This window comes from Narcine bancroftii, chromosome 7, assembly GCF_036971445.1.
Source record: "Narcine bancroftii isolate sNarBan1 chromosome 7, sNarBan1.hap1, whole genome shotgun sequence".
Lineage (NCBI taxonomy): Eukaryota > Metazoa > Chordata > Chondrichthyes > Torpediniformes > Narcinidae > Narcine > Narcine bancroftii.
Genome location: NC_091475.1, coordinates 149,328,309 through 149,355,409, shown reverse-complemented (window position 1 = coordinate 149,355,409; position 27,101 = coordinate 149,328,309). Strand labels below are relative to the sequence as shown.

Sequence of the window (27,101 nt, the reverse complement as noted above, 5' to 3'; positions counted from 1 at the left end):
GTTGAACCTTCCATCCAGTTTTGACCTTAAATAATATAAAAAGTCTCAAGTTCAAAATTGGACAAAGAAATTTGTTTTAACTGATTACCCGCTCCAAACTTTTGAAATACAGCCTGTAGTTTGTAACAGTCAGTGTTCCCTTCACAGTGCCAGTAAAAGGGCAAATGTAAGTAACATCTTTGGCTGTGGAAGAAAAACGAAACTGGTGTTAATAACTTGCAACATTGAAAATTAAGAAATTGCATTTCACTATGTCAAGTGCAAACATTATCACATATTGCAAATACGTAATAAATATCATATTTGAAATTATAAATTTCCCATTAGCCATCAAAATACAGCCAAGGAAAAACTTCCAAATTACAACAGGCCAAAATCTTCAGAAAGTGACCAATGTTTCAAAGGTGGTGTTTAGCAGCTTCTCTGCAAACAAGTTCAAGACATAGTGACCCACCACAAATCCAGAACGAAACAAGTGACACATCCAAGACATCCATCACTGGTAATCACTGGACTCCCGAGTCCAAAAGGAGAGTTCTCCCTAGCATTATACTGGAGGTTTCTCTGTCATTCTACATCAGTAAAATTTGGAGATTATGAAGAAAACAAAGTTTTTTCCATAAAAAGATTGTACTGTACTTTAAAGCTGTATTTAATGCATTTCACTTTTATATTTAAAAAAAAATCAATAACTTACATTTTGAAGACACTTATGTCCTCTATAATACCTCAATATCAGAAATATTTAAAAATCTTTATATTACAGTCCTGGCTTAATCAACATACAAACCTCTGACTTCAGCTATGCCCTGAATCAAAGATCATCAGAGCACTTAAGGGAAGAGCATTGTCAGAATGGTGCCTGAGACCTATTTGCCTCTATACCTGAGTAGGTTTTGCTGGATGCCTCCTAGTGTCTGGGTGGATAATTAGATCAGCCCTCCTCATCCAATCCAAGTCAGCTTGGAAAGGTGGAAAACACAAGTTGAAAGCCAAAACTAGACCAATTCAAACCATCAGAATGCATAGCAGGAGATAACAGGAACCTGCTTCAAAGCAGAAGTTTCAATGGTGCACTGTGCTTTCTCAGGATTTAACCCCTGGACAAGACTAAAATTGGCAGCTTCAGATTTGTATTCAAAGTCATAATCTGCTGAGCTCCTGGCTTGAATGTAGAGATCAGCTATAGTTCCTCGAATCCAGTGTGGGAAAAGAGAAAACAATTGTTCATGTTCACCAGTTCTTTGATGCTACACTGAATTAAATGCTTCCATGATACTAAGGAAGTCACCCTCACCTGCCCATGTTTCGACCAAGTCTAATGAGGCATTGAAAAAAACCCAATTTAAGTATTAGGGAGTTAACTGCAGTATGCTGCTTGCTTATCCTCAAGGTGCCTTTGAAAGTATTTATTTGGTTGAGCAAGATCAGTAGTAACCACAATGCTTAGATCTGTTGCTATGAAGCCCCATGCGTTGAGTCAATAGCAAGAAATGCCAAGGCCTTGGTCCCTCCCTCCAGACCACTCATCCTCCAAGTTGCTTATAAAGAGGTCTGGGGCTGAAAGCAACTTTGCTGTGTCTGAATTAGGTGCTATTTCTAAACCAGATACTTTTATTTAAAAAAGTCAATGGCTTTTTTACAGAAAGGCAGAGTGTTAAATCACACTAGTATTGGTCTGGGTGAGGGCACAAAATTTCCTGTCCTGAAAGATGTTCCTGAATCAGATGGAATCCTGCAAGGTTCCAGCATTTTACTAAACTTTGTTAATAAAACTATGAATTTTTAAATTCCAATCTTTTCCATTAATTGAATTTCAATTCCACAATAGATGTGATAGGATTTGAATTTTTGACTTCGGATTGCTATCCCAAGCCTTTGGATTGCTAGCCTGGTTACCTATCCAGTGTGTTAGTAGGTTAATTAGTCACATGGATGTAATTGGAGATCGTGTTATATGGCGAGCTCTCCACTGGCCACCGTGACAGAGGTGCACCAAAGAAAGGGTACAAGGACTGCCTAAAGAAATCTCTTGGTGCCTGCCACATTGACCACCGCCAGTGGGCTGATATCGCCTCAAACCGTACATCTTGGCGCCTCACAGTTCGGCGGGCAGCAACCTCCTTTGAAGAAGACCGCAGAGCCCACCTCATTGACAAAAGACAAAGGAGGAAAAACCCAACACCCAACCCCAACCAACCAATTTTCCCCTGCAACCGCTGCAACCGTATCTGCTTATCCCGAGCCTGCAGCTGACGTGGACATTTACCCCCTCCATAAATCTTCGTCCGCGAAGCCAAGCCAAAGAAAAGGATGTAATTGGGCAGCATGGGCTCATGAGCTGGAAGGGCCTGTTATTGTACTTTATCTCTAAATATAAAAAATATACTGCATAGGAATTTTTAATTTAAATATGTGTTCTACCTATGAAATACACATTTTGCTAAACTAGTGCATGATTTTTTTTATTCATTTATTAAAATTAAAAATCTTGACCTCTTGCTGCAGCAACTTGCATCTATTATTAGCAAATAAACATGAATGATGCAAGTCAAAGACATACAAGTTTGAAAAGCTCTGCATCACAATTGTTAGTTCAAACCTAGTTTTACATATCGTGCTTCAATATTTGAACAATTTTACAAATTTGACATTGGATTTCCACCTAATGAAGCATAGTTATCAAACGTAAAAAAATTATCCCACCTTTTTGAAATTTAAGATAGTTAAAAATGGATTCTGCTGGTATAGATAATTTTATTTACTTTAGTTATTTTGTTATTCAGGATGTGAGGATTATAATTAATAAAAATCCTCCTAGAGTAGCCGCTCACTACTCAAAGAAAGGCACACATGGGTGTAGTGAGGTATAGATCTCTATTTTATTGAGGCTAAAGCCTGGCTTTTATATTGTTGCCATTCCCACCATTTTCCCCATCAACTGACATCACCACCCGCATAACAATAGCGGATTTCCCACGCACGGGTCCCCTTCTTGTATTTCGTTGCCTTCTTCCCTGTGCATGGCTCCCCTTCTTGCATTACAATGCCTTCTTCCCCGCGCATGGGTCCCCTTCTTGCATTACAATGCCTTCTTCCCCGCGCATGGCTCCCCTTCTTGCATTACAATGCCTTCTTCCCCGCGCATGGCTCCCCTTCTTGCATTACAATGCCTTCTTCCCAGCGCATAGGTCCCCTTCTTGCATTACAATCCCTTCCTCCCCCGCGAGCTATCCCCAAGCTGTGCAGCGGGGGCCAGCGCCATGTTGGGGAAGCTGGCCCCTATGTTGCCTTAGCCGTATGACTGCCAGTTTGCTTGCTGGGGCCAGTGCTGCTGCGTGGTCTGTGGCTCCTGGTTGCACTCATCGCCCAGAGCGCCGGCCCAATTGCGATGGTAACGTGCCGCTACACTAGAAAACTTAAATATCAGCAGACTTAACATAAAGGCACTACATGTACCAAATAGTTGAAGCAATACAAAAACCACAGATGTTGGAATCTTGTGCAAGTGGTGAACTCAGTGGGTCAGTCACAAGCCATGAAAAGAAATAGATCAAATAGTTAATCGTAGAAACACCAGTCAAAGTTCTATTTCAGAATGGTTGATTTGCACTGTGAGCCATGTATTTGGATTGTTTAGACATACCCATATCTTTTATAGATTCTCCTGGTAGCAATGGTGCTTCTTCCATTTGAGCCAGTTTATTGCCATCCCTTAAAACCTAAAAGCAGAACATATAAACTCAAGCTGATATGACAAAAGAATATTTTCTTCTTAAGGATAGTTATATTTTGTACTTTTTAAAAAAAATAGTATTTTTTCTTAACATTATCACTAATGCACCTGACACAAAATTGATCCCTGCCCTTCTACATGTTTCTGAGACTTGGACTGCTTACAGCTGGCATCCCACAGCACTGCAAAAATACCACCATTCTCTGGAAAATCCTCCAGATTCACTGGAAGGAAACCAAACTAATGTCTGCATTCTCTCCGGACCCCAAGATCTCCAGTACTGAAACAGAGCTACATTGGACAGACCATATCCTTTGAATGCCCTACATCAGACTCCTTAAAAAAAAAGTTCCAAACTTTGTCACTCAGAGACCAACAGAAGAAATTCAAGGATATACTCAAACTCTCTGAGAAAGAACATTATTCCCACTGATTCCCGAACTTACTAGTTCACAATTTCTAAGTAGAGGAATATGAAGGATAGCATAGAGAACAGAACCATGCGTTGGCAGTGTAGTGACCCTGCATAAGTGGTAAAACTACATCATATCATCAACGATCCACCTGCACTACCTGCCACCATTAACTCCCATCATCTGTGGATGAGTCTGAGATTTCCACATTGCCATCAATAGTCAACTCAGAACCCATAAAACCACAGTGGAATTGCATAATCCTCGATCTCAAGTGATTGCTTAAGAAAAAAATGAGAAGGATAATTATTTAATTTAATTTAGAGATACTGCACAGTAACAGGCTCTTCTGACCTATGAGCCTATGCCACCCAAGTACATGCATATGACAAATTAACTTACTTGATGAAATGTGCGAGGAAACCCATGCAGTCACAGGGAGAACCTACAAATTCCTTACAGACAACTCTAAAAAAAAATCCTTGCAGCTCCCATCAAAAAAAAAAGCACGAGAAGAATTATTCTATAAAAACACCTCTTCAAAGTGTGAAGAAACTGTTGCCAAGCTCACAACAATGAATGATAGTAGGATTAGAAATGTTAAACTGCTGCATGCAAAAACAAGAGAATTACTCTGTTACCAATCACTTACAGTAAATCAATTTAGCGTGAAAGAATACATTTTGGTAGCAATTTTCCTTCATGATCGAAGTATTTACCAGCAAAAAAAGAGTCCAATAGTCACATTCCTTTGAGTTCACAATTTCTACAACCTACCCTTTCCATGAAACAAATGCTTCTAAAAAGGTACAGCCCATTATATAAATCTTCAACACAGCATGAAAATATACAGGTAAGGAAGGGGAAAGAACTATCTGGAAAAATCAGAAAACACCCAAAGATTTCACATACATCCATCCAAGATAGAAGCTAATGTTCAAATTAAAACACCCAAGTGAGATATTTTCCACATTTGTTAAGAACAGTGTCTCGATGATACAAAAATAAATCAAATTCAACTAAAAATTTGCAAACTAAACAGCACTCAAAATAGAACTGGATGTGACAAAGAATTGCTGGAGAAACTCAGCAGGTCAGTCAACATTTTGGGTTTTTGGGTTACCAAGGCAAAGACAAAAAGGAGAAATAAATATTAAAAAGATAGAAAGAAGTTGGAGGAGGAGCCTAGATGTGATCAATTTTCACGTGATCTTTTTTCACATTGATGAGCCTCTCCAAGACTCCCTTGTCTGCTCCACCCTCTCCACCCACCCTTCGATCTCCTTAGAAACTTCTCACTGTAATTCCAAAAAGTATAAAACTTGTCCAGACATCTCCTCATCTCCATCTAGAGCCACAAAAAGACCTTCCAGATGAGGCAGAACTTTACATACTCATGGTCCAATCTAATTTATTTCACTTGGTGTATCAGGTGTCGTCTCCTCTACTACATTGGAGAGACCAAATGCAGATTGATTGACTATGTCACTAAACATCTGCATTCACATTGTGGGTCTAAACTTGATCTTTCTTTAGTTAACCATTTTAACTACCCCAACATATCCTACAGCTATACATTGGTCTTCAGCCTCATCCATTGTCAGGATGTAAACTGAGGAACAACACTTTGTTCCTGCAACATAGCTTTAAATCTCATGGCATGAACAATAATTTGTTCTAATTTTAAGTAACCCTCATCCAATTTCAATATTTCCTCTTCTTTATCTACTTAATTTTATTTCTTTAACTTTTCTTCCTCACATTTTCATCTACCTGTCTCTCTAGCTTCCATACATTTTGTGGTCTATCCCAACACCTCTGGACCTCTCCTCCAGATCTTTTCCCCTTTGTATATGTAATTTCATATTTTTTATCTTTGCCATGATAGAGGGTTACAACCCAAAATGTTGACTGGCCCATATGTTGTCTGACCCATTCAGTTATACCAGTAAATTGCAGCTTTTGATTTTCTCGGCAAGTTGATGATGAGTTTATTGTCATACACATTGTACACATGCACCAAATTCTTAATTTGCAACTGAATGACTACTTCGTACAAAAAAAGCAACTAAAAACTACCATAGTATACTTAATTGCTTAAAACAGGACAGTAAATAAAAAAATCTAGATAATAAACCAATATAGGACAGAACTATCTTATCCTCAATTAATGAAGACATTTAAAAAAAACAGAAATGGTTTATTGTCAAGGGTATTGCAAGGATATATATTGTCAGAATATGTAGATGGAAAGCATAATTGTCACATATGCTTTCATTCTTCCTTCAGTAGTCCCTTTGGATTGTGGAAGACTTGCTTCACTTAGTTCCACTCTGGTTGGTTCTGACATAGCCAGTGTGAAATTGCTGACAAATGGGGCGGGTGGTGACTAATGGGATGCTTAGGTGGTTAGCTGGTTGGGGGTGGGGGGGGGGGGCAGTGTGGCGCGGAAAGAAACATGCAGATTTGAACACTCAATCACCAAAACCTTAACTGACTTTGAAATTTATTTATGTACCTAGAAAATTTTGGATTAAATTAACTAATAATAGCAGTGGACTTATGACAAACAAACAATTTATTTTTAATCCCTATGAATTGAAAACATTATAAAATAAAGCACATTATTCCACATTATTTCATTTTCAGAAATCAAATCTTCAAAATGTCGAGGTTTAACTCAAAGTTGATCCCAAGGCAAAAAAGGTTAAAAAAAAACCTCAACCAGTTGCTTTTCAGATGGTCCCACCTTTTGTCAATGCATGGAACCTGCATCTTGAATCACTGGGTCTAATTAACTTGTACAGATCTCATTTAACACTGCAGATTGCATTGTCATGTTAATTAATAATAATTAATTTTGATACACATTCATATTTGAAAACAATACAAGAGTTATTAACACAAAAATCTGCAGACACCATGATTGTAGTAAAAACACAAAATTGCTGGGGGACTCTGAAGCAGCATCCAAAGGAGGTAAAGATATATAACCAACATTTCAGGTCTGAGACCTTTTTAATAGTTAATTAAACTGGCAAAATATTGGAGAAAAAAAAAATTAGGAAGTTACAAGTATAATGCCCTGAACAATGCCTGGAAGAGGCAGTCATGACATGTAGGCAGTTCCCAGGTTATGAGCAACTCGTACTTACAAACGAACTACACGCAGCTTCAGCGGTTCATCAACTTGAGGAAGGAGAATGCCGTCCACCATTTTGAGTTGATCGTGCTGCCGTTGACAATCAAAATCAGCATAATATGCCTGTTAGCCTGTACTTTGGTGCAAGAAAAGGCTCAAAGCCCTTTCAATGATTTAAAAGCTGCATATACAGCAAGTTCTGAGTTATGTACAAATTTGACTGAGACAGGCCAAGGAACATATTTTGTTCATAATCTGGGTACTGCCTATACTCATCCAGAACAGTAACAAATAAATAATATTATTACTTTTTCTTGAATCCTCCTATTTGACTGTGATAGACATGTCTGCAAATCTAGATTTTGCAAATCTAGCATTTCAAACACAAGTTTGAAATTTGAAAAAGAAAAGCAAATTGCTACAAATCACAGTTTTTAGCAAGCAGATTTTTTTTCTGGCATTTGTGAATAAATTAAACAAAAATGCTCCTTGAAAAACAGTTACCTACCCTGAAATCTGAAGAAAAATCTGTAGAAGAAACAGAATCAGAGGACATAACTGTAGTAGGCTTGTCATGCACAGACTGCTCAGATACAGACGATGAGATACTATGGAAAGAAAGGGTAAAGATAGTTCAGCTGAAAAGTTATATTAAGAAGCTAATTTACACTCTATTGATTCTACACTTGTACAAAACAACCACAAATTGAAAACAAATTTTATTTCATGACATACAAATCATTGCAGTGTGCTACTCAATAGTCTCAGCTGTGAGTAATGTACATATGTCCAAGTTCCGTTCTGACCAACTGGTCAGATCTCAAAATGGAAGCAAGTCAGATGCATGCTACTCCGGGCTGACACATTCTTAAACTGGAGCCGAGGCACTTCATCCACAGCCCAACCGCCTGGCACTGGAAAGACCCATTGTCTACCACCACCACCCAGCACCTGGTTTATGTTCACCTCCCCTACCTCAAACACCGGGTCCATCACTGTCTTCGTGTCCTGAAAATAGAATGCATAATACAGCAGTGGAGTTTTGGCACCCTCTTGGACCATGGCCACCGCCATGTTGGATTGTCAAAATAAACAGCCCTGGATCCCCGGGACCGACATGTAATTTTTATATTTACATTTTTAAATTTTTATGCAGTATTTTTTTGGATGTACAGATGGTCATAATGTGCATAGATTGAAAGTAGGGGGCCACCTTTATTCATAACTGTGCACGTTGAATAGTGGAAGCAGCATGCTAACTGCTACTGTTCAGCCAATGGGGAATGGATAAAGGCTGAGGGTCAAATATAATGAAAAGAAGGCTCCATGCACATCCTCCACCCATTAAGATGGCAAAGCACAACATGAGTGCAAAAGACTAGGTAAAACATGAATGTCCCTCTTCTACTTTCTCCCAAGAATCTTACCATTCATTCTACATTTGTTCTCCATCACAACAGCCTCCTAAAATTCTTCCTTGCCTAAACCTATCAGCATAACTGTTTTATTCCTTTCCCCTTGTACACTTCAGTAAGTTTCCCAACTATCTAACAATCCTCGTAGTTCTCAGATCTACACAATCCTTTGATCACCTGACAATTTTTTAAATATATTAATGGCTGCTGGTGTTATAGCCAAGTATTTATGCTATCAAAACCTTTCTTAATCTTAAATATCTTTACTGGGTTAACCAAGTATATTTTCATAAAAGAGCTTCAACCTGTTCATCTCTTTTTAACAGCAGCAATTAAAAATCATTTTTCATCCCAATCATCCTCTTCACTGCCTCCACGTTAATGCTTCTCAAACTTTTCCTTAATATTACTCCATTTAAACACTGGAGGTTTTCTGAACTCAAAATAGTAGGAAATATAACTCAAATTAAACTGTCAAATGGCTTTACAATCGCAACATAGGTTGTGAATCCAAAGTTGACCTAATAACCTATTCTAACAACAGCCTAGATTTTCCTTCCTGCATAACCCTCCATTTTTCTCAATTCCATGTACCTATCTGATAGTCTCTTAAAAGATCCTATTGTACACCACCATTGCTTTAGGCACATTCCATGCACCCACTACTCTCGTTGAAAAATTTACTCCCAAGCACACTTCAGCCCTAGGAAAAAGCCTTTGGCCATCCACAAAATCAATGCCTCTCATCATCTTATACACCTATCAGGTCATCCTCATCCCCCGTCCAAGGAGAAAAGACCAAGTTCACTTATCCTATCCTCATAAGGCAATGCTCTCCAATCCAGATAGCATGCACATCCTTCCTTTAATGAGGGGACCAGAACTGAACATAACATTCCAAATGGGGTCAAACTAAGGTCTTATATAGCTGCAACATTACATCACGGTTCTTGAACTCAATCCGGTGGTTTCTTTGGCTTGGCTTCGCGGACGAAGATTTATGGAGGGGGTAAAAGTCCACGTCAGCTGCAGGCTCGTTTGTGGCTGACAAGTCCGATGCGGGACAGGCAGACACGGTTGCAGCGGCTGCAGGGGAAAATTGGTTGGTTGGGGTTGGGTGTTGGGTTTTTCCTCCTTTGCCTTTTGTCAGTGAGGTGGGCTCTGCGGTCTTCTTCAAAGGAGGTTGCTGCCCGCCAAACTGTGAGGCGCCAAGATGCACGGTTTGAGGCGATATCAGCCCACTGGCGGTGGTCAATGTGGCAGGCACCAAGAGATTTCTTTAGGCAGTCCTTGTACCTTTTCTTTGGTGCACCTCTGTCACGGTGGCCAGTGGAGAGCTCGCCATATAACACGATCTTGGGAAGGCGATGGTCCTCCATTCTGGAGACGTGACCCACCCAGCGCAGCGGGATCTTCAGCAGCGTGGACTCGATGCTGTCGACCTCTGCCATCGAGTACTTCGACGTTAGGGATGAAAGCGCTCCAATGGATGTTGAGGATGGAGCGGAGACAACGCTGGTGGAAGCGTTCTAGGAGCCGTAGGTGATGCCAGTAGAGGACCCATGATTCGGAGCCGAACAGGAGTGTGGGTATGACAACGGCTCTGTATACGCTTATCTTTGTGAGGTTTTTCAGTTGGTTGTTTTTCCAGACTCTTTTGTGTAGTCTTCCAAAGGCGCTATTTGCCTTGGCGAGTCTGTTGTCTATCTCATTGTCGATCCTTGCATCTGATGAAATGGTGCAGCCGAGATAGGTAAACTGGTTGACCGTTTTGAGTTTTGTGTGCCCGATGAAGATGTGGGGGGGCTGGTAGTCATGGTGGGGAGCTGGCTGATGGAGGACCTCCGTTTTCTTCAGGCTGACTTCCAGGCCAAACATTTTGGCAGTTTCTGCAAAACAGGACGTCAAGCGCTGAAGAGCTGGCTCTGAATGGGCAACTAAAGCGGCATCGTCTGCAAAGAGTAGTTCACGGACAAGTTTCTCTTGTGTCTTGGTGTGAGCTTGCAGGCGCCTCAGATTGAAGAGACTTCCATCCGTGCGGTACCGGATGTAAACAGCGTCTTCACTGTTGAGGTCTTTCATGGCTTGGTTCAGCATTATGCTGAAGAAGATTGAAAAGAGGGTTGGTGCGAGAACACAGCCTTGCTTCACGCCATTGTTAATGGAGAAGGGTTCAGAGAGTTCATTGCTGTATCTGACCCGACCTTGTTGGTTTTCTGCAGTTGGATAATCATGTTGAGGAACTTTGGGGGACATCCGATGCGCTCTAGTATTTGCCAAAGCCCTTTCCTGCTCACAGTGTCGAAGGCTTTGGTGAGGTCAACAAAGGTGATGTAGAGTCCTTTGTTTTGTTCTCTGCACTTTTCTTGGTGCTGTCATGTCAGTAGTTCCTCTGTTTGCGCGAAAGCCGCACTGTGATTCTGGGAGAATATTCTCGGCGACACGAGATATTTCTCTATTTAGTAGAATCCTAGCGAAGATTTTGCCTGCAATGGAGAGCAGCGTGATTCCCCTGTAGTTTGAGCAGTCTGATTTCTCGCCTTTGTTTTTGTACAGGGTGATGATGGTGGCATCACGAAGGTCCTGAGGCAGTTTTCCTTGGTCCCAACAAAGCTTGAAAAACTCATGCAGTTTGGCATGCAGAGTTTTGCCGCCAGCCTTCCAGACCTCTGGGGGGATTCCATCCATACCTGCTGCTTTGCCACTTTTCAGTTGTTCGATTGCCTTATATGTCTCATCCTGGGTGAGGACCTCATCCAGCTCTAGCCTTAGGGGCTGTTGAGGGAGCTGGAGCAGGGCGGAATCTTGGACTGAGCAGTTGGCACTGAAAAGAGATTGGAAGTGTTCTGACCATCGGTTGAGGATGGAGATCTTGTCGCTGAGGAGGACTTTGCCGTCTGAGCTGCGCAGCGGGCTTTGGACTTGGGGTGAGGGGCCGTACACAGCCTTTAGAGCCTCGTGGAAACCCCTGAAGTCGCCAATGTCCGTGCTGAGCTGGGTTCGTTTGGCGAGGCTAGTCCACCACTCATTTTGGATCTCCCGGAGTTTGCGCTGAAGATGGCTGCATGCGCGACGGAAGGCTTGTTTCTTCTCTGGACAGGACAGCTTTGTAAGGTGAGCCTGGTGGGCAGCTCGCTTCTTTGCCAGCAGCTCCTGGATTTCCTGGCTGTTTTCGTTGAACCAGTCCTTGTTTTTCCTGGAGGAGAAGCCCAGTACCTCTTCAGTGGATTGCAGTATGGTAGTCTTCAACTGATCCCAGAGGGTTTCAGGGGACGGGTCCGTGAGGCGGGTTGCATCGTCGAGCTTTGCTTTGAGGTTTGCCTGGAAGTTTCCTCTCGCTTCATCTGACTGCAGGTTTCCAACATTGAACCTCTTTCTGGGGGCTTTACTGTTCCTGGGCTTTGGCTTGAAGTCCCGCGGTTAATGAAGGCCAAACCACCATATGACTTCTTAACAAAACTATCATCTTGTGCAGCAGCTTTGAGCGTCCTGTGGACACTAGCCCCAAGATCTCTCAGTTTGTCCACATTGCTGAGTCCTCCCACTAACATTATATTTTGCCTTCAAATATGACTTGCCAAAATGAACCATTTAACACTTGCCTGGGTTAAACTCTATCTGCCACCTCTCAGCCCATCGTTCCATCCTATCAATTACCCTTTGTAACCTCTGGCAACCCTAGAGATTAGCCACAATACTACTCACCTTCATGCCAACCACAAAATTACTAACCCATTCTTCCATTTTCTCATCCAAGTTATTTACAAAACTCACGGAGGGGGTCCCAGAACAGATCCCTGCGGAGCTACTCTGTAGCTTAACCAAGGTTAAATAAAAAGAATTACACTTCAGCATTAATCCTCTACAGAGTGTTAATTAAATTGTCCTGTTTAATTTGTATACTCCCAGATTACAATGTACCTGTACCCCATTTAGGTTTATCTAATTTTCCAAGGAATAAACCAGATTATGGCTCAATATATTCTCAAATTTAAATATTATAAAAATGATTTAATGATTTCTAACTAGAAGTGAATTTACGTGGATTTTCAGCAGTTGGTCCTCATCTGTGGTATTAGTACCGCTAGATATGCAGGCAAAACCCTCCTCACCATCAAGAACATCTACAGGGAACACTATTGTCAGAGAACAGTGGCAATCATTAAGGATCTACACCACCCAGCACACACAGTGTTCTCGTTGCTGCCATCAGGAAAGAGGTATAGGTCCCACAAGACTCGCACCACCAGGTTCAGAAACAACTGTTACCCCTCCACCATTAGACTTCTCAACAACAAACTCAATCAGAGACTCATTCAAGGACTCTTACATTTGCACTTTATTGACTTTTTTTTCTTTCTGTACTACTTGCTTACATTTCTTTATTTGTTTTCATGCGTACGCCCTGTAGATTTTTTGCACCAACAATAAGTGGTAATTCTGTCTTGCCCGCAGGAAAGAGAATCTCAGGGTTATATGTGATGTCATGTAAGTAGAGGGTTTCAAACACATTTCACATGGGGATGCATGAACTGGGAGGCTAAAACACATTCAAAGATTTGGATGGATGGATATGAGATTAGAGTAGACTTGAGAAGATGGTTTGCAATAGAAGAAAATCTTTAAACAGTAAATTCAGCAACATTTCCAACAGCTGGAGAGTGGATATTCAACTGGAACAAAATTAATGTCACAAGGTGATGTCAAGAGATTTGGTTTTAGAAGAGTACAGCACAGAAACAGGCCCTTCAACCCACACTGTCTCCACTGAACACTATGCCACATTAAGCTGAAACTCTTCAGCCTGTACAAGATCCATATAAACATTTCACAAGTTACTAAATCGGCAGTGGATGCAAAACCCATAATAATATTTAAAAAGTAAAAGGAAAAACATACAGAAGGGATAGAATGACATAAAGTGGTTAATATTCTTGGAGGTCTGACATTTGCTGCAAGTCAAATGGACTTTTTTTTAAACTTCAAACTCTTTTACATTCTTCTACTCAGATTGCAATTCAAAAACAGAAGAATGGATTCCATTGTTGCCAAAAACAGATTTCTCACACATAGCAAGACAGGGTTAATGAATAAAATGATTGAAATGTAACTTTTTAAATAAAATGTTCTGACTATCACAGCTATTGAAAATGCAAATTAAATCAACAAGGATTTCTCACACATAATGAAGCAGCATTCAGACCAAAACAAAGGCAAAAGTCAAATTCCGACCTCTGAAATCTAAAAAAGTTAAAGTGCACTGAGATAGCTATTTCATCTGTGCCTGTGGTTACACCAATATAAAGACATAACTGATGAATTATAAAATTTTCCAACAGAAAAATATGCTGAATAGACCACTGAAATCTCCCTGAAAACAAAGCAGCCCATCCTAGCATGCAACTATAATTATAAATGCCATGTTCTAATGTTGGGGGCATAAAATTACTTCTGCAATAAACCACATGGAATGAGACGTCAGAAAGAAAGACTGTTGTAAAATGTAATTTCTTGCAGGATCTCTATATGGTTATTTTAAACAAAAATCTCATTCCAAAGTATTTATTGAGGTCCAATGATTAGTGTTTATTGTCGTATACACAAATACTCGTCCACCATTTTTATTTATTTGTACTGTTTGCACAGTGATGCTATGGCAAAACAACAGATTTCATGACACAATGACCTGATTCTAATACAATGCACAAATAAATGCACCAAAATTCTTACTTGCTGTAATCAGTCATACAAGATATACTAATTATAATATAAATTATCACAATATGCCAATACAGAAAGAGATAATAAAAATCAAAGGATAGATAGATAAATATTCACATTGGCTGTTAGTGCAAGAATAAAAATGATGTCTCAGTTGTACAGAAAGATAAATATTAATAGTTGCAGTAATGTAAGAATAAAAGTGATGTCTCAGTAGTGCAGACGGATCTTTCCAAATCCTGAAGTGGTTTCTGGTTCAGGCTGTCGAGGAAGGTTTGATAACCAAAAGCTGTTCCAGTAAAACTGTTATTGAGCCTAAAGGTGCTGGACTTTAGGCTTCTGTACCTTCTGTCTGAAGGAAGCAACAAGATGAGATTTTGACCAAGTAGATACCAGTCCTTTATGATGTTGGCTGCCTTTTAAAGCAACATCTGACACAATGTTTTCCATGCACAAAGATTAGTGCCTGTGATGGACTCAGCTAGGTTTGCCACTTTTTGCAGTCTTCTGCATTCCTGGGCACTTTAGTTTCAAAAGCAGATTGTGATGCATCAATCAGCATATTTTACACAGTATACATGTTGAACTTTAATCAAGTATTTTACAACATGCCAAATATCCTCAGACTTCTTCAAATGTAGAAGTGTGGTGTGTCTTCCTCATGGTTGCTTCAATGTGCTGGTTGAAGGAGAGGTCTTCCAATACGAGGACTCAAAGGAACTTGAAAGTATTAATCCTTTCCACTGCCAGTCAGTCGATGTAGGCAGGTGCATGATCCCTCTGCCTTCCATTCTTAAAATCCACAATAAACTCCTTGCTCTTGTTAATGTTGAGAGCAGGATTATTGTTCCGGAATCACACAACCACTTCTTCATTTCCATACCAAGTTCTGTCTTATCCTTTCCTTTAGTTTGGCCAACAATGGCATCATTCTTAGCGAATTTATAAATTGCATTGGAGCCAAAATGAGCTATGCAATCATGAGTGTATAGGAACTATACACTCAAATTGAAGTGGGTCTGGTCCTTCCTGAGATAGGAGTTGATTGCTTCACAACCAACCTGTCGAAACACATCATCAAAGCAGAAACAAGTACCACAAGCCAGTAGTCATTGAGGCAGATCATTTTTCTCTTATTTTGAAGCAGTTGGGAACTTCAAACCATAGTGCTAGGTTGAAAATGTCTGCAAAATCTCCAGCCAGTTAGTCCACACAGGTTTTAAGGATGCAGCCTCCAAAATTGGGAGCATTAGATTTCACAAATGATCACTTTAAAACAGGATAATATGAAAGCAGTGGGACCAACTAATAATAAAACAATCTTTTATTAATGAAGGTTGAAGAAGCAAGGTTAATTCCCTCATTGTATCAAAATACTCCAAAGATTTTTTTACATTTGGCTTCTGACAAAACAATGCTTCTCCTAGAAATTTAGAATAATTGAACACAAGTTCTTCTCATTTTTATAATTGCATGACACATCATATCTGCATGACACAGCACGTAGAAACTAAAAATAATTTTGGCAACACTATTAGTAAAGAAATTACTCCATTCATTGCTGTTCTTAGAGGGACATGTGGTTTGCAAGCAGAGAAATAGGTTTCAGCTGTTGTTACTGACTATATCACTGTAGAATTGACCTGTGTGTCGCTCTCTCTCTCTCTCTCAAAGAAAGCCTGTTTGACTCTCTCTGCTTGCAAAACCACATGACCGTCCTAGAACAGCAAACTCCCCTCCAGACAGAACACGGCTCCGACAAGATCTTTCATCTGTTGCTTTTTTGTAAACACCAATCCTTTGGTGAAGTCTCTTTAGCACTCTCCAAAGCTCTTGCAAAGGCTGTGGGGTCGATATGTCTAGCATTAGCAGAGCTCCAGTATTTCCAATAAGATCTGTTTTAAAGTGTTTGTATGTGACCTACTCTAACAAACCTTTCCCAATTTATCTCCCAAAAACATATCTATATACTCTGTCACACAGCAAAATTGAGAGCATCCTGTGCTGCATAATAGCTGCAAAGCATCGGACCAGAGGATCATAAAAACAGCCAAAAAGATTACTGATTACTCTTTCCTCTATTGATGACATTCAATTGCTTAAATGGTACCCAAGGATTATTGAGAATCCCTACAGGATCTTTGACCTACTGCCATGAGTAAGGATGTGCAAAAGCATCAAAATCAGGATTGCCAGGCTGGGAAATAGCTTATTCCACAGGCTGCAAGATTGATGAATAGTATCTTTTAATCTTTGGTCTCTCATAAATGAGACAAGCAAATTATTTCAAAATATTTATATTTTTATTTATCTTTTCAATTATTATGTACATATACATAATACACAGCTACAGTGTTATCCAGAGAAGCGATCTTTCATCTGGTTAGGTGACAATGTGTAAAAAAAAACTTGCGACTTTACCACCTTGAACAGGGGCTAACAAGGACGACAGATTATCATTGAAGAACTGTCCACATTGGAAAGCAGAACAAGGCAGATTGAATCTCACTAGCATCACAGTCAAATAAGACCTCACTAAATAAAATGAATGTTTCATAATCAGATCCCTTCCACTTGGAGATATTTGTGATGTATAAAAAGACTGCGCTGGTGCTGTTCCTTTAATAAAATGCAGTTAAGATCACATTCACTATGGAGCTCAGTGATTAGAATCACAATAGAAACAGCTCTTCGGGCACTGGAAGATGGTTAAAGAAGACATTGGTAATGACTTGCCCTCTGATGTAGCTCCTTACATACCAGAGTTGGATATGTCTCCTTTGTTGGCATTGTTTACCCTTGCACTGAAGTCCACTGGCACATTTTCTGTTTGGGTTACGAAGCTGCGGATTTGTCATCAAGCTTCTCACTACCTAGTTTTAAGACTTGAGCAAGGACACCATTGTTTGAGTTCTTTTGGTTTTTTTTTCTACTCTTCGTGGCCTATTAAGCCTCTTGTATCATTATTGGCAACAAATTGGGACTGACTGGCTCCCTGTGGAGTGGAATCAAGGGTAATCACATCAAGAACATGGTCACAGTGGAGGTGGTCTTCAGGTGTTCCTTTCCGCATATTTCAATTGCATTTGCACCTTGATCTCACTGAAAGAGATTGGGCTCTTCAAAGCCTGGACAGAATTGAAGAACCTTTCATCATTGTGGTGATCCCATGAGGTTAAGTATGATAGATTTGGTTCTATTCATCTATTTATGAGCTCTCAAGTGGCTTACAAGTCCAATCTTGGCTTTGAAAGATTCAGGATGGCAGATCAGACTTTGGTTGTTGCTGCCTCTCTTTCCGTTTACTTCTCTTTTCTTCTAGTTCTGCATATCTGTTGGCTTCAAAAGTTGCTGATACTTCTCAGATGATGGCTTGCCAGAGTTTTTGTCCTTGGCATTGGTTTCCTAACCATTGATGTCATTTACATTTTATCATGTTGGATTTTAAGACGTCTTTGAATCTCTTCAGTTGTCCCCCTCTTTTTACACTTGCCTTCCTTAAGGCAGGACATTTATCTTCCTTCTGAACAACATGTCCGCTCCATCTTAGTTGGTTCTTGATGATGTAGACTTCAACGCTTGATGTTTTTGGTTCATTTAGCATGCTGATATTTAAGACATTTAAAAGATACCGTTGATGGAACTTTTCAAGAGTCTTCAGATGTTGTTGGTATATTGTTCATGTTTCGAATGCATACAGAAGTGTTGGGATCACCACTGCCTTGTACATTAATATTTTGGTGTCTGTTCAAATGTCACAATCGTAGAAGACTCTTATTCAGAAACGTCCTAAAGCTATTCCAACGCATTTAAAACGATATTGGATTTTGTCATTAAAGTTGACATTGGAAGTGACTTCCAAGATACAGAAAGTGGTCCACTTTTTTCAGTGTTGTTTCGCCAAGTTGAATTGATGGTTCTATCTGATTTATCTCAGTTGGTGACAGTTGATAGATGATTTGAGTCTTCTTGGAATTGATGGCAAATCCAAGTTTTGTGTATGCATGGTCGAAGGCAGTCAGAATCTGTTGTAGGTGGTACAGGTACACGATTCTTTATCCAGACATCTAAAATCCGGAAAACTCCAAAATCCAGCAAGTGGGGACCGGCGGTTGGGGGAGGCGGCCGAGGGACCGGCGATCGGGGGAGATGTCTGGGCGGCCAAGGGACCGCGGTCAGGCGACTGGAAAGGGATGTGGGTGGATACGGCAGCACAATTCGGGTGGGCTTTCAGAAATCCAGAAAAATCTGAAATTCGGAACACACTGTCCCCCAAGGGTTCCAAATAAAGGACCGTGTACCTGTATTCTGAGAGAGCTGCAATACCTTTGTCATCTGCGTATTGGAACTCAATGAGGGAACTCATGGTGTCTTGTTTTTGGACAAAATGGAAAAGTCTGCCATCAGTTCTGTAGACAATTTTGATTCCTGGGGGGTAGATCATCCTTGATAATGTGAATGTTTGCTGCAATAGAGATGGTGAACAAAGTTGGGGAAATCACACATCTCTGTTTTACTCCAGATTTGACTTAAAAAGGCTCATGGCTACTGTTGCTGACCATGACCGTGACAAACATGCCATCACGGAGGAGTCTCAGGATTCACATGTACTTTTCAGTACATCCATAAGTGGAAAGAACATCCCATAGCAATTCCCGTGATACCGAGTCAAAGGCTTTGGTGAGGTCGATAAAATGCCATATGCAAAGGTTGAAGATGTTCACAACATTTTTCTTGCAGTTGTGGTATTGTGAAGATCATGTCGATTGCTAAACGTAATGGTCTCCATCCAGTTTGTGTTTCCAGAAGGATCTTCTCAGCTGAAGGCTGGAGCCAATCATTCATGATGCAGGTGAGGATCTTTCCTGCTGTTGCTAACAGGGAAACTCCATGATAGTTTCCACATTCAGATCGATCATCTTTCCTTTAGTAGATGGTAATCATTTCTGAGTCTCTAAAGTCTACTTGTACATTTTCATTTATCCAGATCTTGATGAGAAGTTGATGCAGTTGGTAATGAAGCAGGTTACCTCCAATTTTGTAGACCTCAGCTGGTATTCCATAGGGTCCCCTGGCCATATCATTATTAAAGGTTTTGATGGCTCCCTTGACTTCTTCAATTGTTAGTATTTTGTTTAGGTAGTCGTTAATGGGCTGTTTTGGAATGTTGTTAATCACATTCCTGTCAAATGAGATGGTTTGATTTAGAAGATCTTCAAAGTGCTCCCTCCATCAAAAATTGATGTCAGCTCTTCAGGATGGTTGAACCATCCTTGCTTTTGAGAGGGGTTTGACCGTGAGTAGATGGGCTAAAAATAACTTTAGTTGCATAAAGAAAAACCCTTGAATGTCACTGGCATCTGCTAGTTGTTGGATTTCCTGAGTTTTCTTCCTCCACCATTGATTTTTCAGGTTTCGGGTATTCTTCTCGACTGCAGCCTTGAATTGCGGACAGCATTTCCTTTTGGTTTGCTGATTGTTCATCATTTTGTAAGATGAAAGAATTTCTCATCATCGAACCCATCCTGATGCTTTTTTTGTTCTGAACCCAATTGCTTCTTTGCAGATTATAGTGTTTTTCAATTGATTCCAGTGTTCTTCTGCAGATGGCGGTATTTGTTGAGGCAGTTGTTCTTGGAGATATTGTTGGAACTTCTGTACATAGTTGATGTCTTGAAAGGTGTCAACGTTGAATTTCTAAATAGCGTTCTGATTTTGAGGTTTCCTTTTGTGTTAAATCTTCATTCTAATGGTACATGAGATGAGCCAATGGTCTGTCCAGCACTCCTACTGGTAACAAGACCTGTGACTGGTGTCGACATCTTGTTGGTCCAGAGATCGTACGATGATGTAGTCAATGAGGATGCTGCCAGGAGACTTTCTGCCTAATTTTCTGGCAAAATAGTGTTTGTAATCACCAGGTTGTGTTCAGCACATTTGGTGAGAAGTGTTCCATTGGCATTGACCTTGCCAACTCCTTCTTTGCTCATTATTCCAGTCCAGAGCCTATGTCTGTTCCCATCTCTGGCACTGAAGCCTCCTAAGACAATGATCTTGTCATTGTTAGGAACAGAGGAAAGGACATCATCAAATTGGGCATAGAAGTTCATCTTGACTTCATTTTCAGCATCCAGAGTTGGAGCATAAGTGCTTATGATGGTGGCATGTTGGTTCTTGATGAACTGGATTTGCAGAGTCATGAGATGTTCATTAATTCCCAGTGGCTGCTCTGAAGTAGGCTATTTCAGAATGGAAAACCTACTCCATGAATCCTCAGTTGTTCAGGATAAAGGTATATTGATCGTTCTCTTCCTTTAGTTGCCTTTCTCCAGCTCTGTGTCTCACTTAAAGCAACAATGTCAAAGTTTAATTTTTAAAGTTCCCAGGCAACAAAGGCAGTTCTCCTCTCTGATCAGTCTGAGTTTGTCAGAGTTCGTATATTCCAGGTTCCAACTTCATAATTATATTTCTCTATGTTTTTCAATCATATGATGGCGATTCCAGACAGGATGGAGGGAAGCAGACTATGTTTAGGGCACTTTTTCTAGCCCCCTCCCAGTTCAGAGTGAGCAGAGTGGATCCTAAATAGGACTGCTCACACTTGAATTCTACTGACGAAAAATTTTCCTGCTTCTATCCAAAGGTTGAGTGACTGAATCAAGTATTCACCGCTTTCATGCTGGTTCTTGGCGAGGAGCTTCCAGCCATCACATTCCTTGCTCCTGTCACCCTCTCTCGATTGCTGAAAGACTTGAGGAAATAGTCCAGAGTGAATGCGCCTGTGCGTGTATTTGTTTCATGTGTACTTAATGTTGCACTCCCAAGAAGCACACAATACTTCACAAGCTTGAAGTAACTTTGCCTAAATGTTCCACAGTTGAGGTCTTGGTTGGGTTGTTCTTTTTCACCTCACCCTTGACCTTACCACCCTGGGTGGCCCTACCAGGAGCATAGCTCCAGACAGCATCACTCTCGGGATCACAGGACCATACAAGCTTCTCCACCACAAGATGGTGACAATCAACAGAGAAGGAAGAACCTGTGCAAGACATGACTGTCAATGAGTTTCTGGGCTCCCCCTATTATGTATGTTCCTTAAGTCACAAGTTTCAAATGTGTATGTAGAGCGGTTTATTTTCTCAGGTTGCAGAGGAACTTTCAATCCATAAAGACCTTGCATATGTGATTATTTGGCCACTAGATCTCATGATTATTCTCATCAAAACAGTTCTTGCCTTTCTTAGCAGAGAAAGCAAAAATCTCCAGAAATAAAAACACAATTCTGGAGAAGCTCATCAGGTCAATCAATGTACTTGATGTAGCAAATATAAAGATAACATTTCAGGCTTGAACCCTTCATCAAGGTATTAAAAAAAATGTCGGCAGGTGTCTGAACAATATGGAATGAGGGGAGGAGTATGATCCCAAAGGCAGGAGGTAATATGTGGATAGTCTCTTCAGAAATGCCAGTTAGGATGGGCTTCAGGCCAGCCCATCGTCTCTGAAGTTTGTGGTTGCCTTGATGTTGTTTTAACAGGTGGTCAATAAGGCACTGTTTAATAGTTACATGTAAAAGGTCCTTAACTGCTTAATATCATTTTTGCAGCAACATTTCCATTGATACTGGTGCTTTTATAATAAGATGATGGAGACTGCAGAGATTAGCCAATGCGCAGTCCACCAGAGATCATTACAATGGGAGACATGGAAACCTGCAAACAACCACAAAATAAGAGTGACAACTTCTGGACTGGAAGTATTACAATAAAATCTGGCACTTGCATATGCGATAAGAGGTAACAAGATCAGGCTCTATGTATTTTGTAAGAAAGAACAATTTGACTTCACCTTCCTAACTCCCACCTTGCTGATTCCACATTGCTTGTCTGGTGTTGAAGTTGCCAGAATAATCAGTTAGATACATTGTTCCACAGGCCACAGAATAATTAAGAGGCATATGAGAGGGCAGTTCTCAGACTTATCAAACTCAAAAGTACTGATTAAATTGAGAAGCGGTTAATTGCATTTCTGATTCAAGTAAATGTTACAGAAGAACCAAAACAGAAGGCCATGAAGCCAACTCCATCATTCAAATGAGTGAACAACAACACTTGCAAATCTAAATTAGTGGATGCAGGTGTGTCCGTGTGTTTAAATGATTGTACTTAACCCTTCGCTTATCACCATAGGCACTGACACAGTGATAGTGGGGAGGGTATTTCCCCTTGTCCAGAACCAAGGGTCACAGAATCAGAATAAGGGATACACCATCTTGAACTGAGATGAAATAAACTTCTTCACTCACAACATGGTAAATTGAGGGCTGTAAAAGGTTTTCTAGATACTAAAGGGTATCAAGGAAACTGGGGAAACTGCAAGAAAATTAAGTCAAGGGGGAGTAGAAGATGAGCCATGATTGTGATAAATGGCAAGCAAGGTTCAAAAGAGCCACATGACCTGCAACTGCTTCTAATTCTTGGTTCTGCTCAAATTCTACATTTACCTACATCATTTAAATACATGCAAAATGTTTCTTCTAAAATTGGTACATACAACTTTAACTACATCTGAAGCCAGACAGCATCCACTTTGGCTTGTCACAATTTCTCAGCATACCAGCAAAATAGGTATCACTTAAAGGTGCAATATAGCTCACCTCAAGATTTTTCCAGAAATGTTTCAAATTAATCTTATGACCAGTCAAATAAGGATTGCTGGTAAAAGGAATGAAATCCAGTAATGATACAAATTTAAGGTTAAAATGGAACAACAGCATTTTATGTGACATGGCATGTGCAATCAAAGTACACGACTCATCAACTATAACAGAATAGTGCAAAAATTAAAATGACTTACATAAATACAGTAAAAACTCTGTTATCCAGAATTCAAGCAACTAGCAAAAAAAGGAAAATAAATAATTTGGAGCAAATAAATAAGAATTTTTTTAAAAATTAAAATTGTAATAATAAATGTTCTCTGAAATAATACAAATCTTTGGTGAAGATGGGAACAAATATTCAGCCATCGGAGTGCCTTGGTCGCGATTTGCTCGTAGCAGTTATTTGAATAAAGTTGTGTTTGAATAAAATGGTGTTGCCCAGGATGAAGTGCTGGTTAATGACGCTTACTGTTGGGATGACTCTCTTAAAGTGTCTCCTTATCCTTGCTTAGGTAATCATCTTTATTAGTATATTAATAAGTATATTTGTAAGGTTTTATCTGTAAACTTGGTAGAGAGTGGTTAATTATGATGTTATTGTTCATCTTTCGGGTAGATCTGCGGATGGGAAGGTTAAATGTTTTCAAACAATATGACTGAAAATAAATTAAAATGCTTTAAGGTTTATATATTCATGCAGGTGAAGTTTCTTCAGTGCAAGTACAATATAGTATTTTTGTCTTTTAAACAGTTTATTCTTAATGCAGGTGCATTAAGAATGAGTCCCAAGCAAACGGAAAACTTGCTTATCCAGCACCTACCAATTCCTATAGGTGCTATATATAAGGGGCTTTACTGTATTTCAATACATATAATCAAGTAATGCAACATACAGTCATAGAAGGCAGATAAAGAACTCTCCATCGGAATTCAATTTTGTTGATTAAAAGATTAGTGCAGAACTACCCCAGTTAACATAGGGATTAAGCTCCAAAAGATCCCTATTACAGGTTATTATAGGCCGGTGAGCCTTACATCAGTAATGGGCAAAATGATGGAATCCATTATTAAGGATGTAATAGCAGAGCATATGACTAGCAGAGAAGGAATCGGACAGAGTCAACAAAGGTAAATCGTGCTTGACAAATCTATTGGAATTCTTTGAGATGGTGACAGGTAAAATAGATGGGGGAGAGCCAGTGGATGTGGTGTACCTGGACTTCAAAAAGGCCTTCGATAAGGTCCCGCATAAACGACTGGCTACCAAAATCAAGGCTCATGGGATTGGTGGCAAAGTATTGATGTGGATTGAGAACTGGCTGGCAGGTAGAAGACAGAGTTGGGATAAATGGCTCGTTTTCTGAGTGGCAGGCGGTGACCAGTGGGGTGCCACAGGGATCTGTACTGGGATCATGATCTGGATGAGGGGATTAGATGTAATATCTCCAAATTTGCAGATGACACTAAGCTAGGAGGGGTTGTGTGCACGGAAGAGGGGGTCAAGAAGCTCCAGTGTGATTTGGATAAATTGAGGGACTGGGCAGATACTTGGCAAATGCACTACAATGTGGATAAATGTGAGGTTATCCACTTTGGTAATAGAAACCGGAGGGCAGATTACTATTTGAATGGCAATAGATTAAGAGATGGGGAAGTGCAGAGAGACCTAGGGGTACTTGTACACCAGTCTCTGAAGGCGAGCATGCAGGTACAGCAGGCAGTTAAAAAGGCAAATGGTATGTTGGCCTTCATATCAAGAGGGTTTGAGTATAGGAACAAGGATACCTTACTGCAGCTGTACAGGGCCTAAGTGAGACCCCACCTGGAGTATTGTGTGCAGTTTTGGTCACCTTATCTAAGGAAGGAATTTCTTGCAATGGAGGGAGTGCAGAGGTGATTCACCAGGCTGATACCTGGAATGGCAGGAATGACTTATGAGGAAAGATTGCGCAAATTGGGATTGTACTCCCTGGAGTTTAGAAGATTGAGAGGGGATCTCATAGAGACCTATAAAATTCTGGCAGAACTGGACAGAATGGATGCAGATGGAATGTTTCCAATGATGGGAAAATCCAGAACCCGGGGCCATGGTTTGAGGATAATAGGGAAACCATTTAGGTCCGAGATGAGGAGGAATTTCTTTACCCAGAGGGTGGTGAATCTGTGGAATTCATTGCCACAGAGGGCAGTAGAGGCAGGTTCATTGAATATATTTAAGAGGGAATTAGATATATTTCTTCAGTATAAGGGTATTAAAGGTTACGGAGAGAAGGCGGGGACGGGGTACTGAACTTTAAGATCAGCCATGATCTCGTTGAATGGCGGAGCAGGTTCGAAGGGTCGAATGACCTACTCCTGCTCCTATCTTCTATGTTTCTATGAGTAAGCTTTTAATTTTCACAGGGGAAATCAGCAGCCATGAATGGCAAGAAGTCGGAAGTTAGTCAATCTTCTTCTGATATGCACTTTTTTTATAAAAACAAGCTGAAATACCTGCTATTTACAAATCATTCATACAATAACCATTGTTATCAAATGGATGATTGCAAGTGATCGATAATTTTCCCCATTTTAAATGGATTATTTAAGATGTCTTCTGCTATATGTGGATTGTGGAGAAATACATGGCCTCCCTGCCTGTCTGGAATATTGTGGTTTGCGGATGGTCATGTGTCCTCCCTGACTGAAACTTTTTCAGAGGTCACATCATCTGTCAATCAAGGTTGGACTACGGCCACCCATTAGTGCACACCTTGCCGTTGGCTAATTTAAATCACCTAGGGTCATTATTGGCTCAATACCCAGATCAGAACTGTATAAAACATCAATGCATAATACATTCTTTCTCTCTGCCTCATGGTCCAAGTTCAGACATCGCTCCATGCCAGGTTGCTACTGTGTACATCGCTGTAAGTGTTGCGGGTAAGGTGTGCATTACACTGAAGCTGAGCTGTAGAACTGCGATATATCAGTACTTGCAGAGAGCCGCTGCCCCGATGGTAGAGGGAACCAGGCTTGTGTGTGGAAGTCCTTGTGCGTAGAGTGTGTACTCAAATGTGTGATCGTGCGGCCACTGATATCGGAGTCCAATGTGAATATCTGTAACATTGTTTAATATAGTAATTGAGTACAGTTTGACATTGTCCTGTTTGTCTCCCATGTGTTAATTAAAGTAACACTTGTGTCCAGATTTATCTCTCTGAACCTACCAAACCTGATACTCTTCCTAACATGACACCTTTCTATTCACCTGATCAAAAAGACTTAAATTTTCCTTTTTTTCAGGAATCTGTTTGAAAAGTCACCAATTGCAATCCCTACCCTTCATTATAGCAAACAACTTTTTTTTGTTGTAAGCAACAAATTAAATAAAATCTTTCAAGATTTATTTATTGTCATGTAAAACTATAGAACACGTGATAACGTGAAATTGTCTGCTGTCTGTCGTAGGGCAGACATTAGTGTCGGCCACCACCCCTCACAGTCCAAGAGAAAGAGAAGCAAGGAAGTCCTTTCAGTCACCGAGTGTCCTTGGATTCACTTCCAATGGTCCCGCAGCCTCAGCAGCTGCACAGACTCCAGTTTAATCCATCTGCAGCTCAGGCTCCAGATCCAAACCTCTAACATGATCAGGAATCCTTCAGCACCCAAGGTCTTTTGGGAGCCTTTCTTGCCCTCAACATTCTCTCTAATCCCAGTTCTGATGAGCCAGTCTCCAGCAGCCTGCAGCCTGTGCGAGTCCCCCAACTGCAAGTTGCCCACAGCCTGCGGGGGACCCTCAATTGCTGAGCTCCTTACTGGTCCGTTGCCGTGGTCAGCGTCCTATAGCGTCATCTCCTCTGCTTTTCCCTCTCAACTGGGGTGGGGTGCTCCCCCATTTTTGGTGCCCTGCAATGGTTATCCTGTCCCCAGAGTTATCAACCTCCCGTGGCTACTGCCAAGCACAGGCAACGCCAACTTGGACACAGATCCATGTTTGCAGGATTTTGGTTTAAAAAAAAAAGCCATCAGC

General features: G+C 40.5%; 1 protein-coding gene across 3 annotated transcripts in view; it reads right to left on the bottom strand.

The window, feature by feature from the left end:
- The window catches only part of mtmr2 (myotubularin related protein 2), a 79,624-nt gene that overhangs the window by 45,413 nt on the left and 7,110 nt on the right, over positions 1 to 27,101 (bottom strand). For all 3 annotated transcript variants that reach the window (XR_011342082.1, XM_069890780.1, XM_069890781.1), the window contains exons 2-4: positions 7,800 to 7,899; positions 3,647 to 3,722; positions 89 to 183 (exon numbers count right to left, since the gene is read on the bottom strand). Coding sequence is in view for 2 of the 3 variants with exons in the window: in XM_069890780.1 (XP_069746881.1) it covers positions 89 to 183; positions 3,647 to 3,722; positions 7,800 to 7,899 (271 nt within the window). In the remaining variant the exon portion in view is untranslated. The remainder of the gene's footprint in view (positions 1 to 88; positions 184 to 3,646; positions 3,723 to 7,799; positions 7,900 to 27,101) is intronic.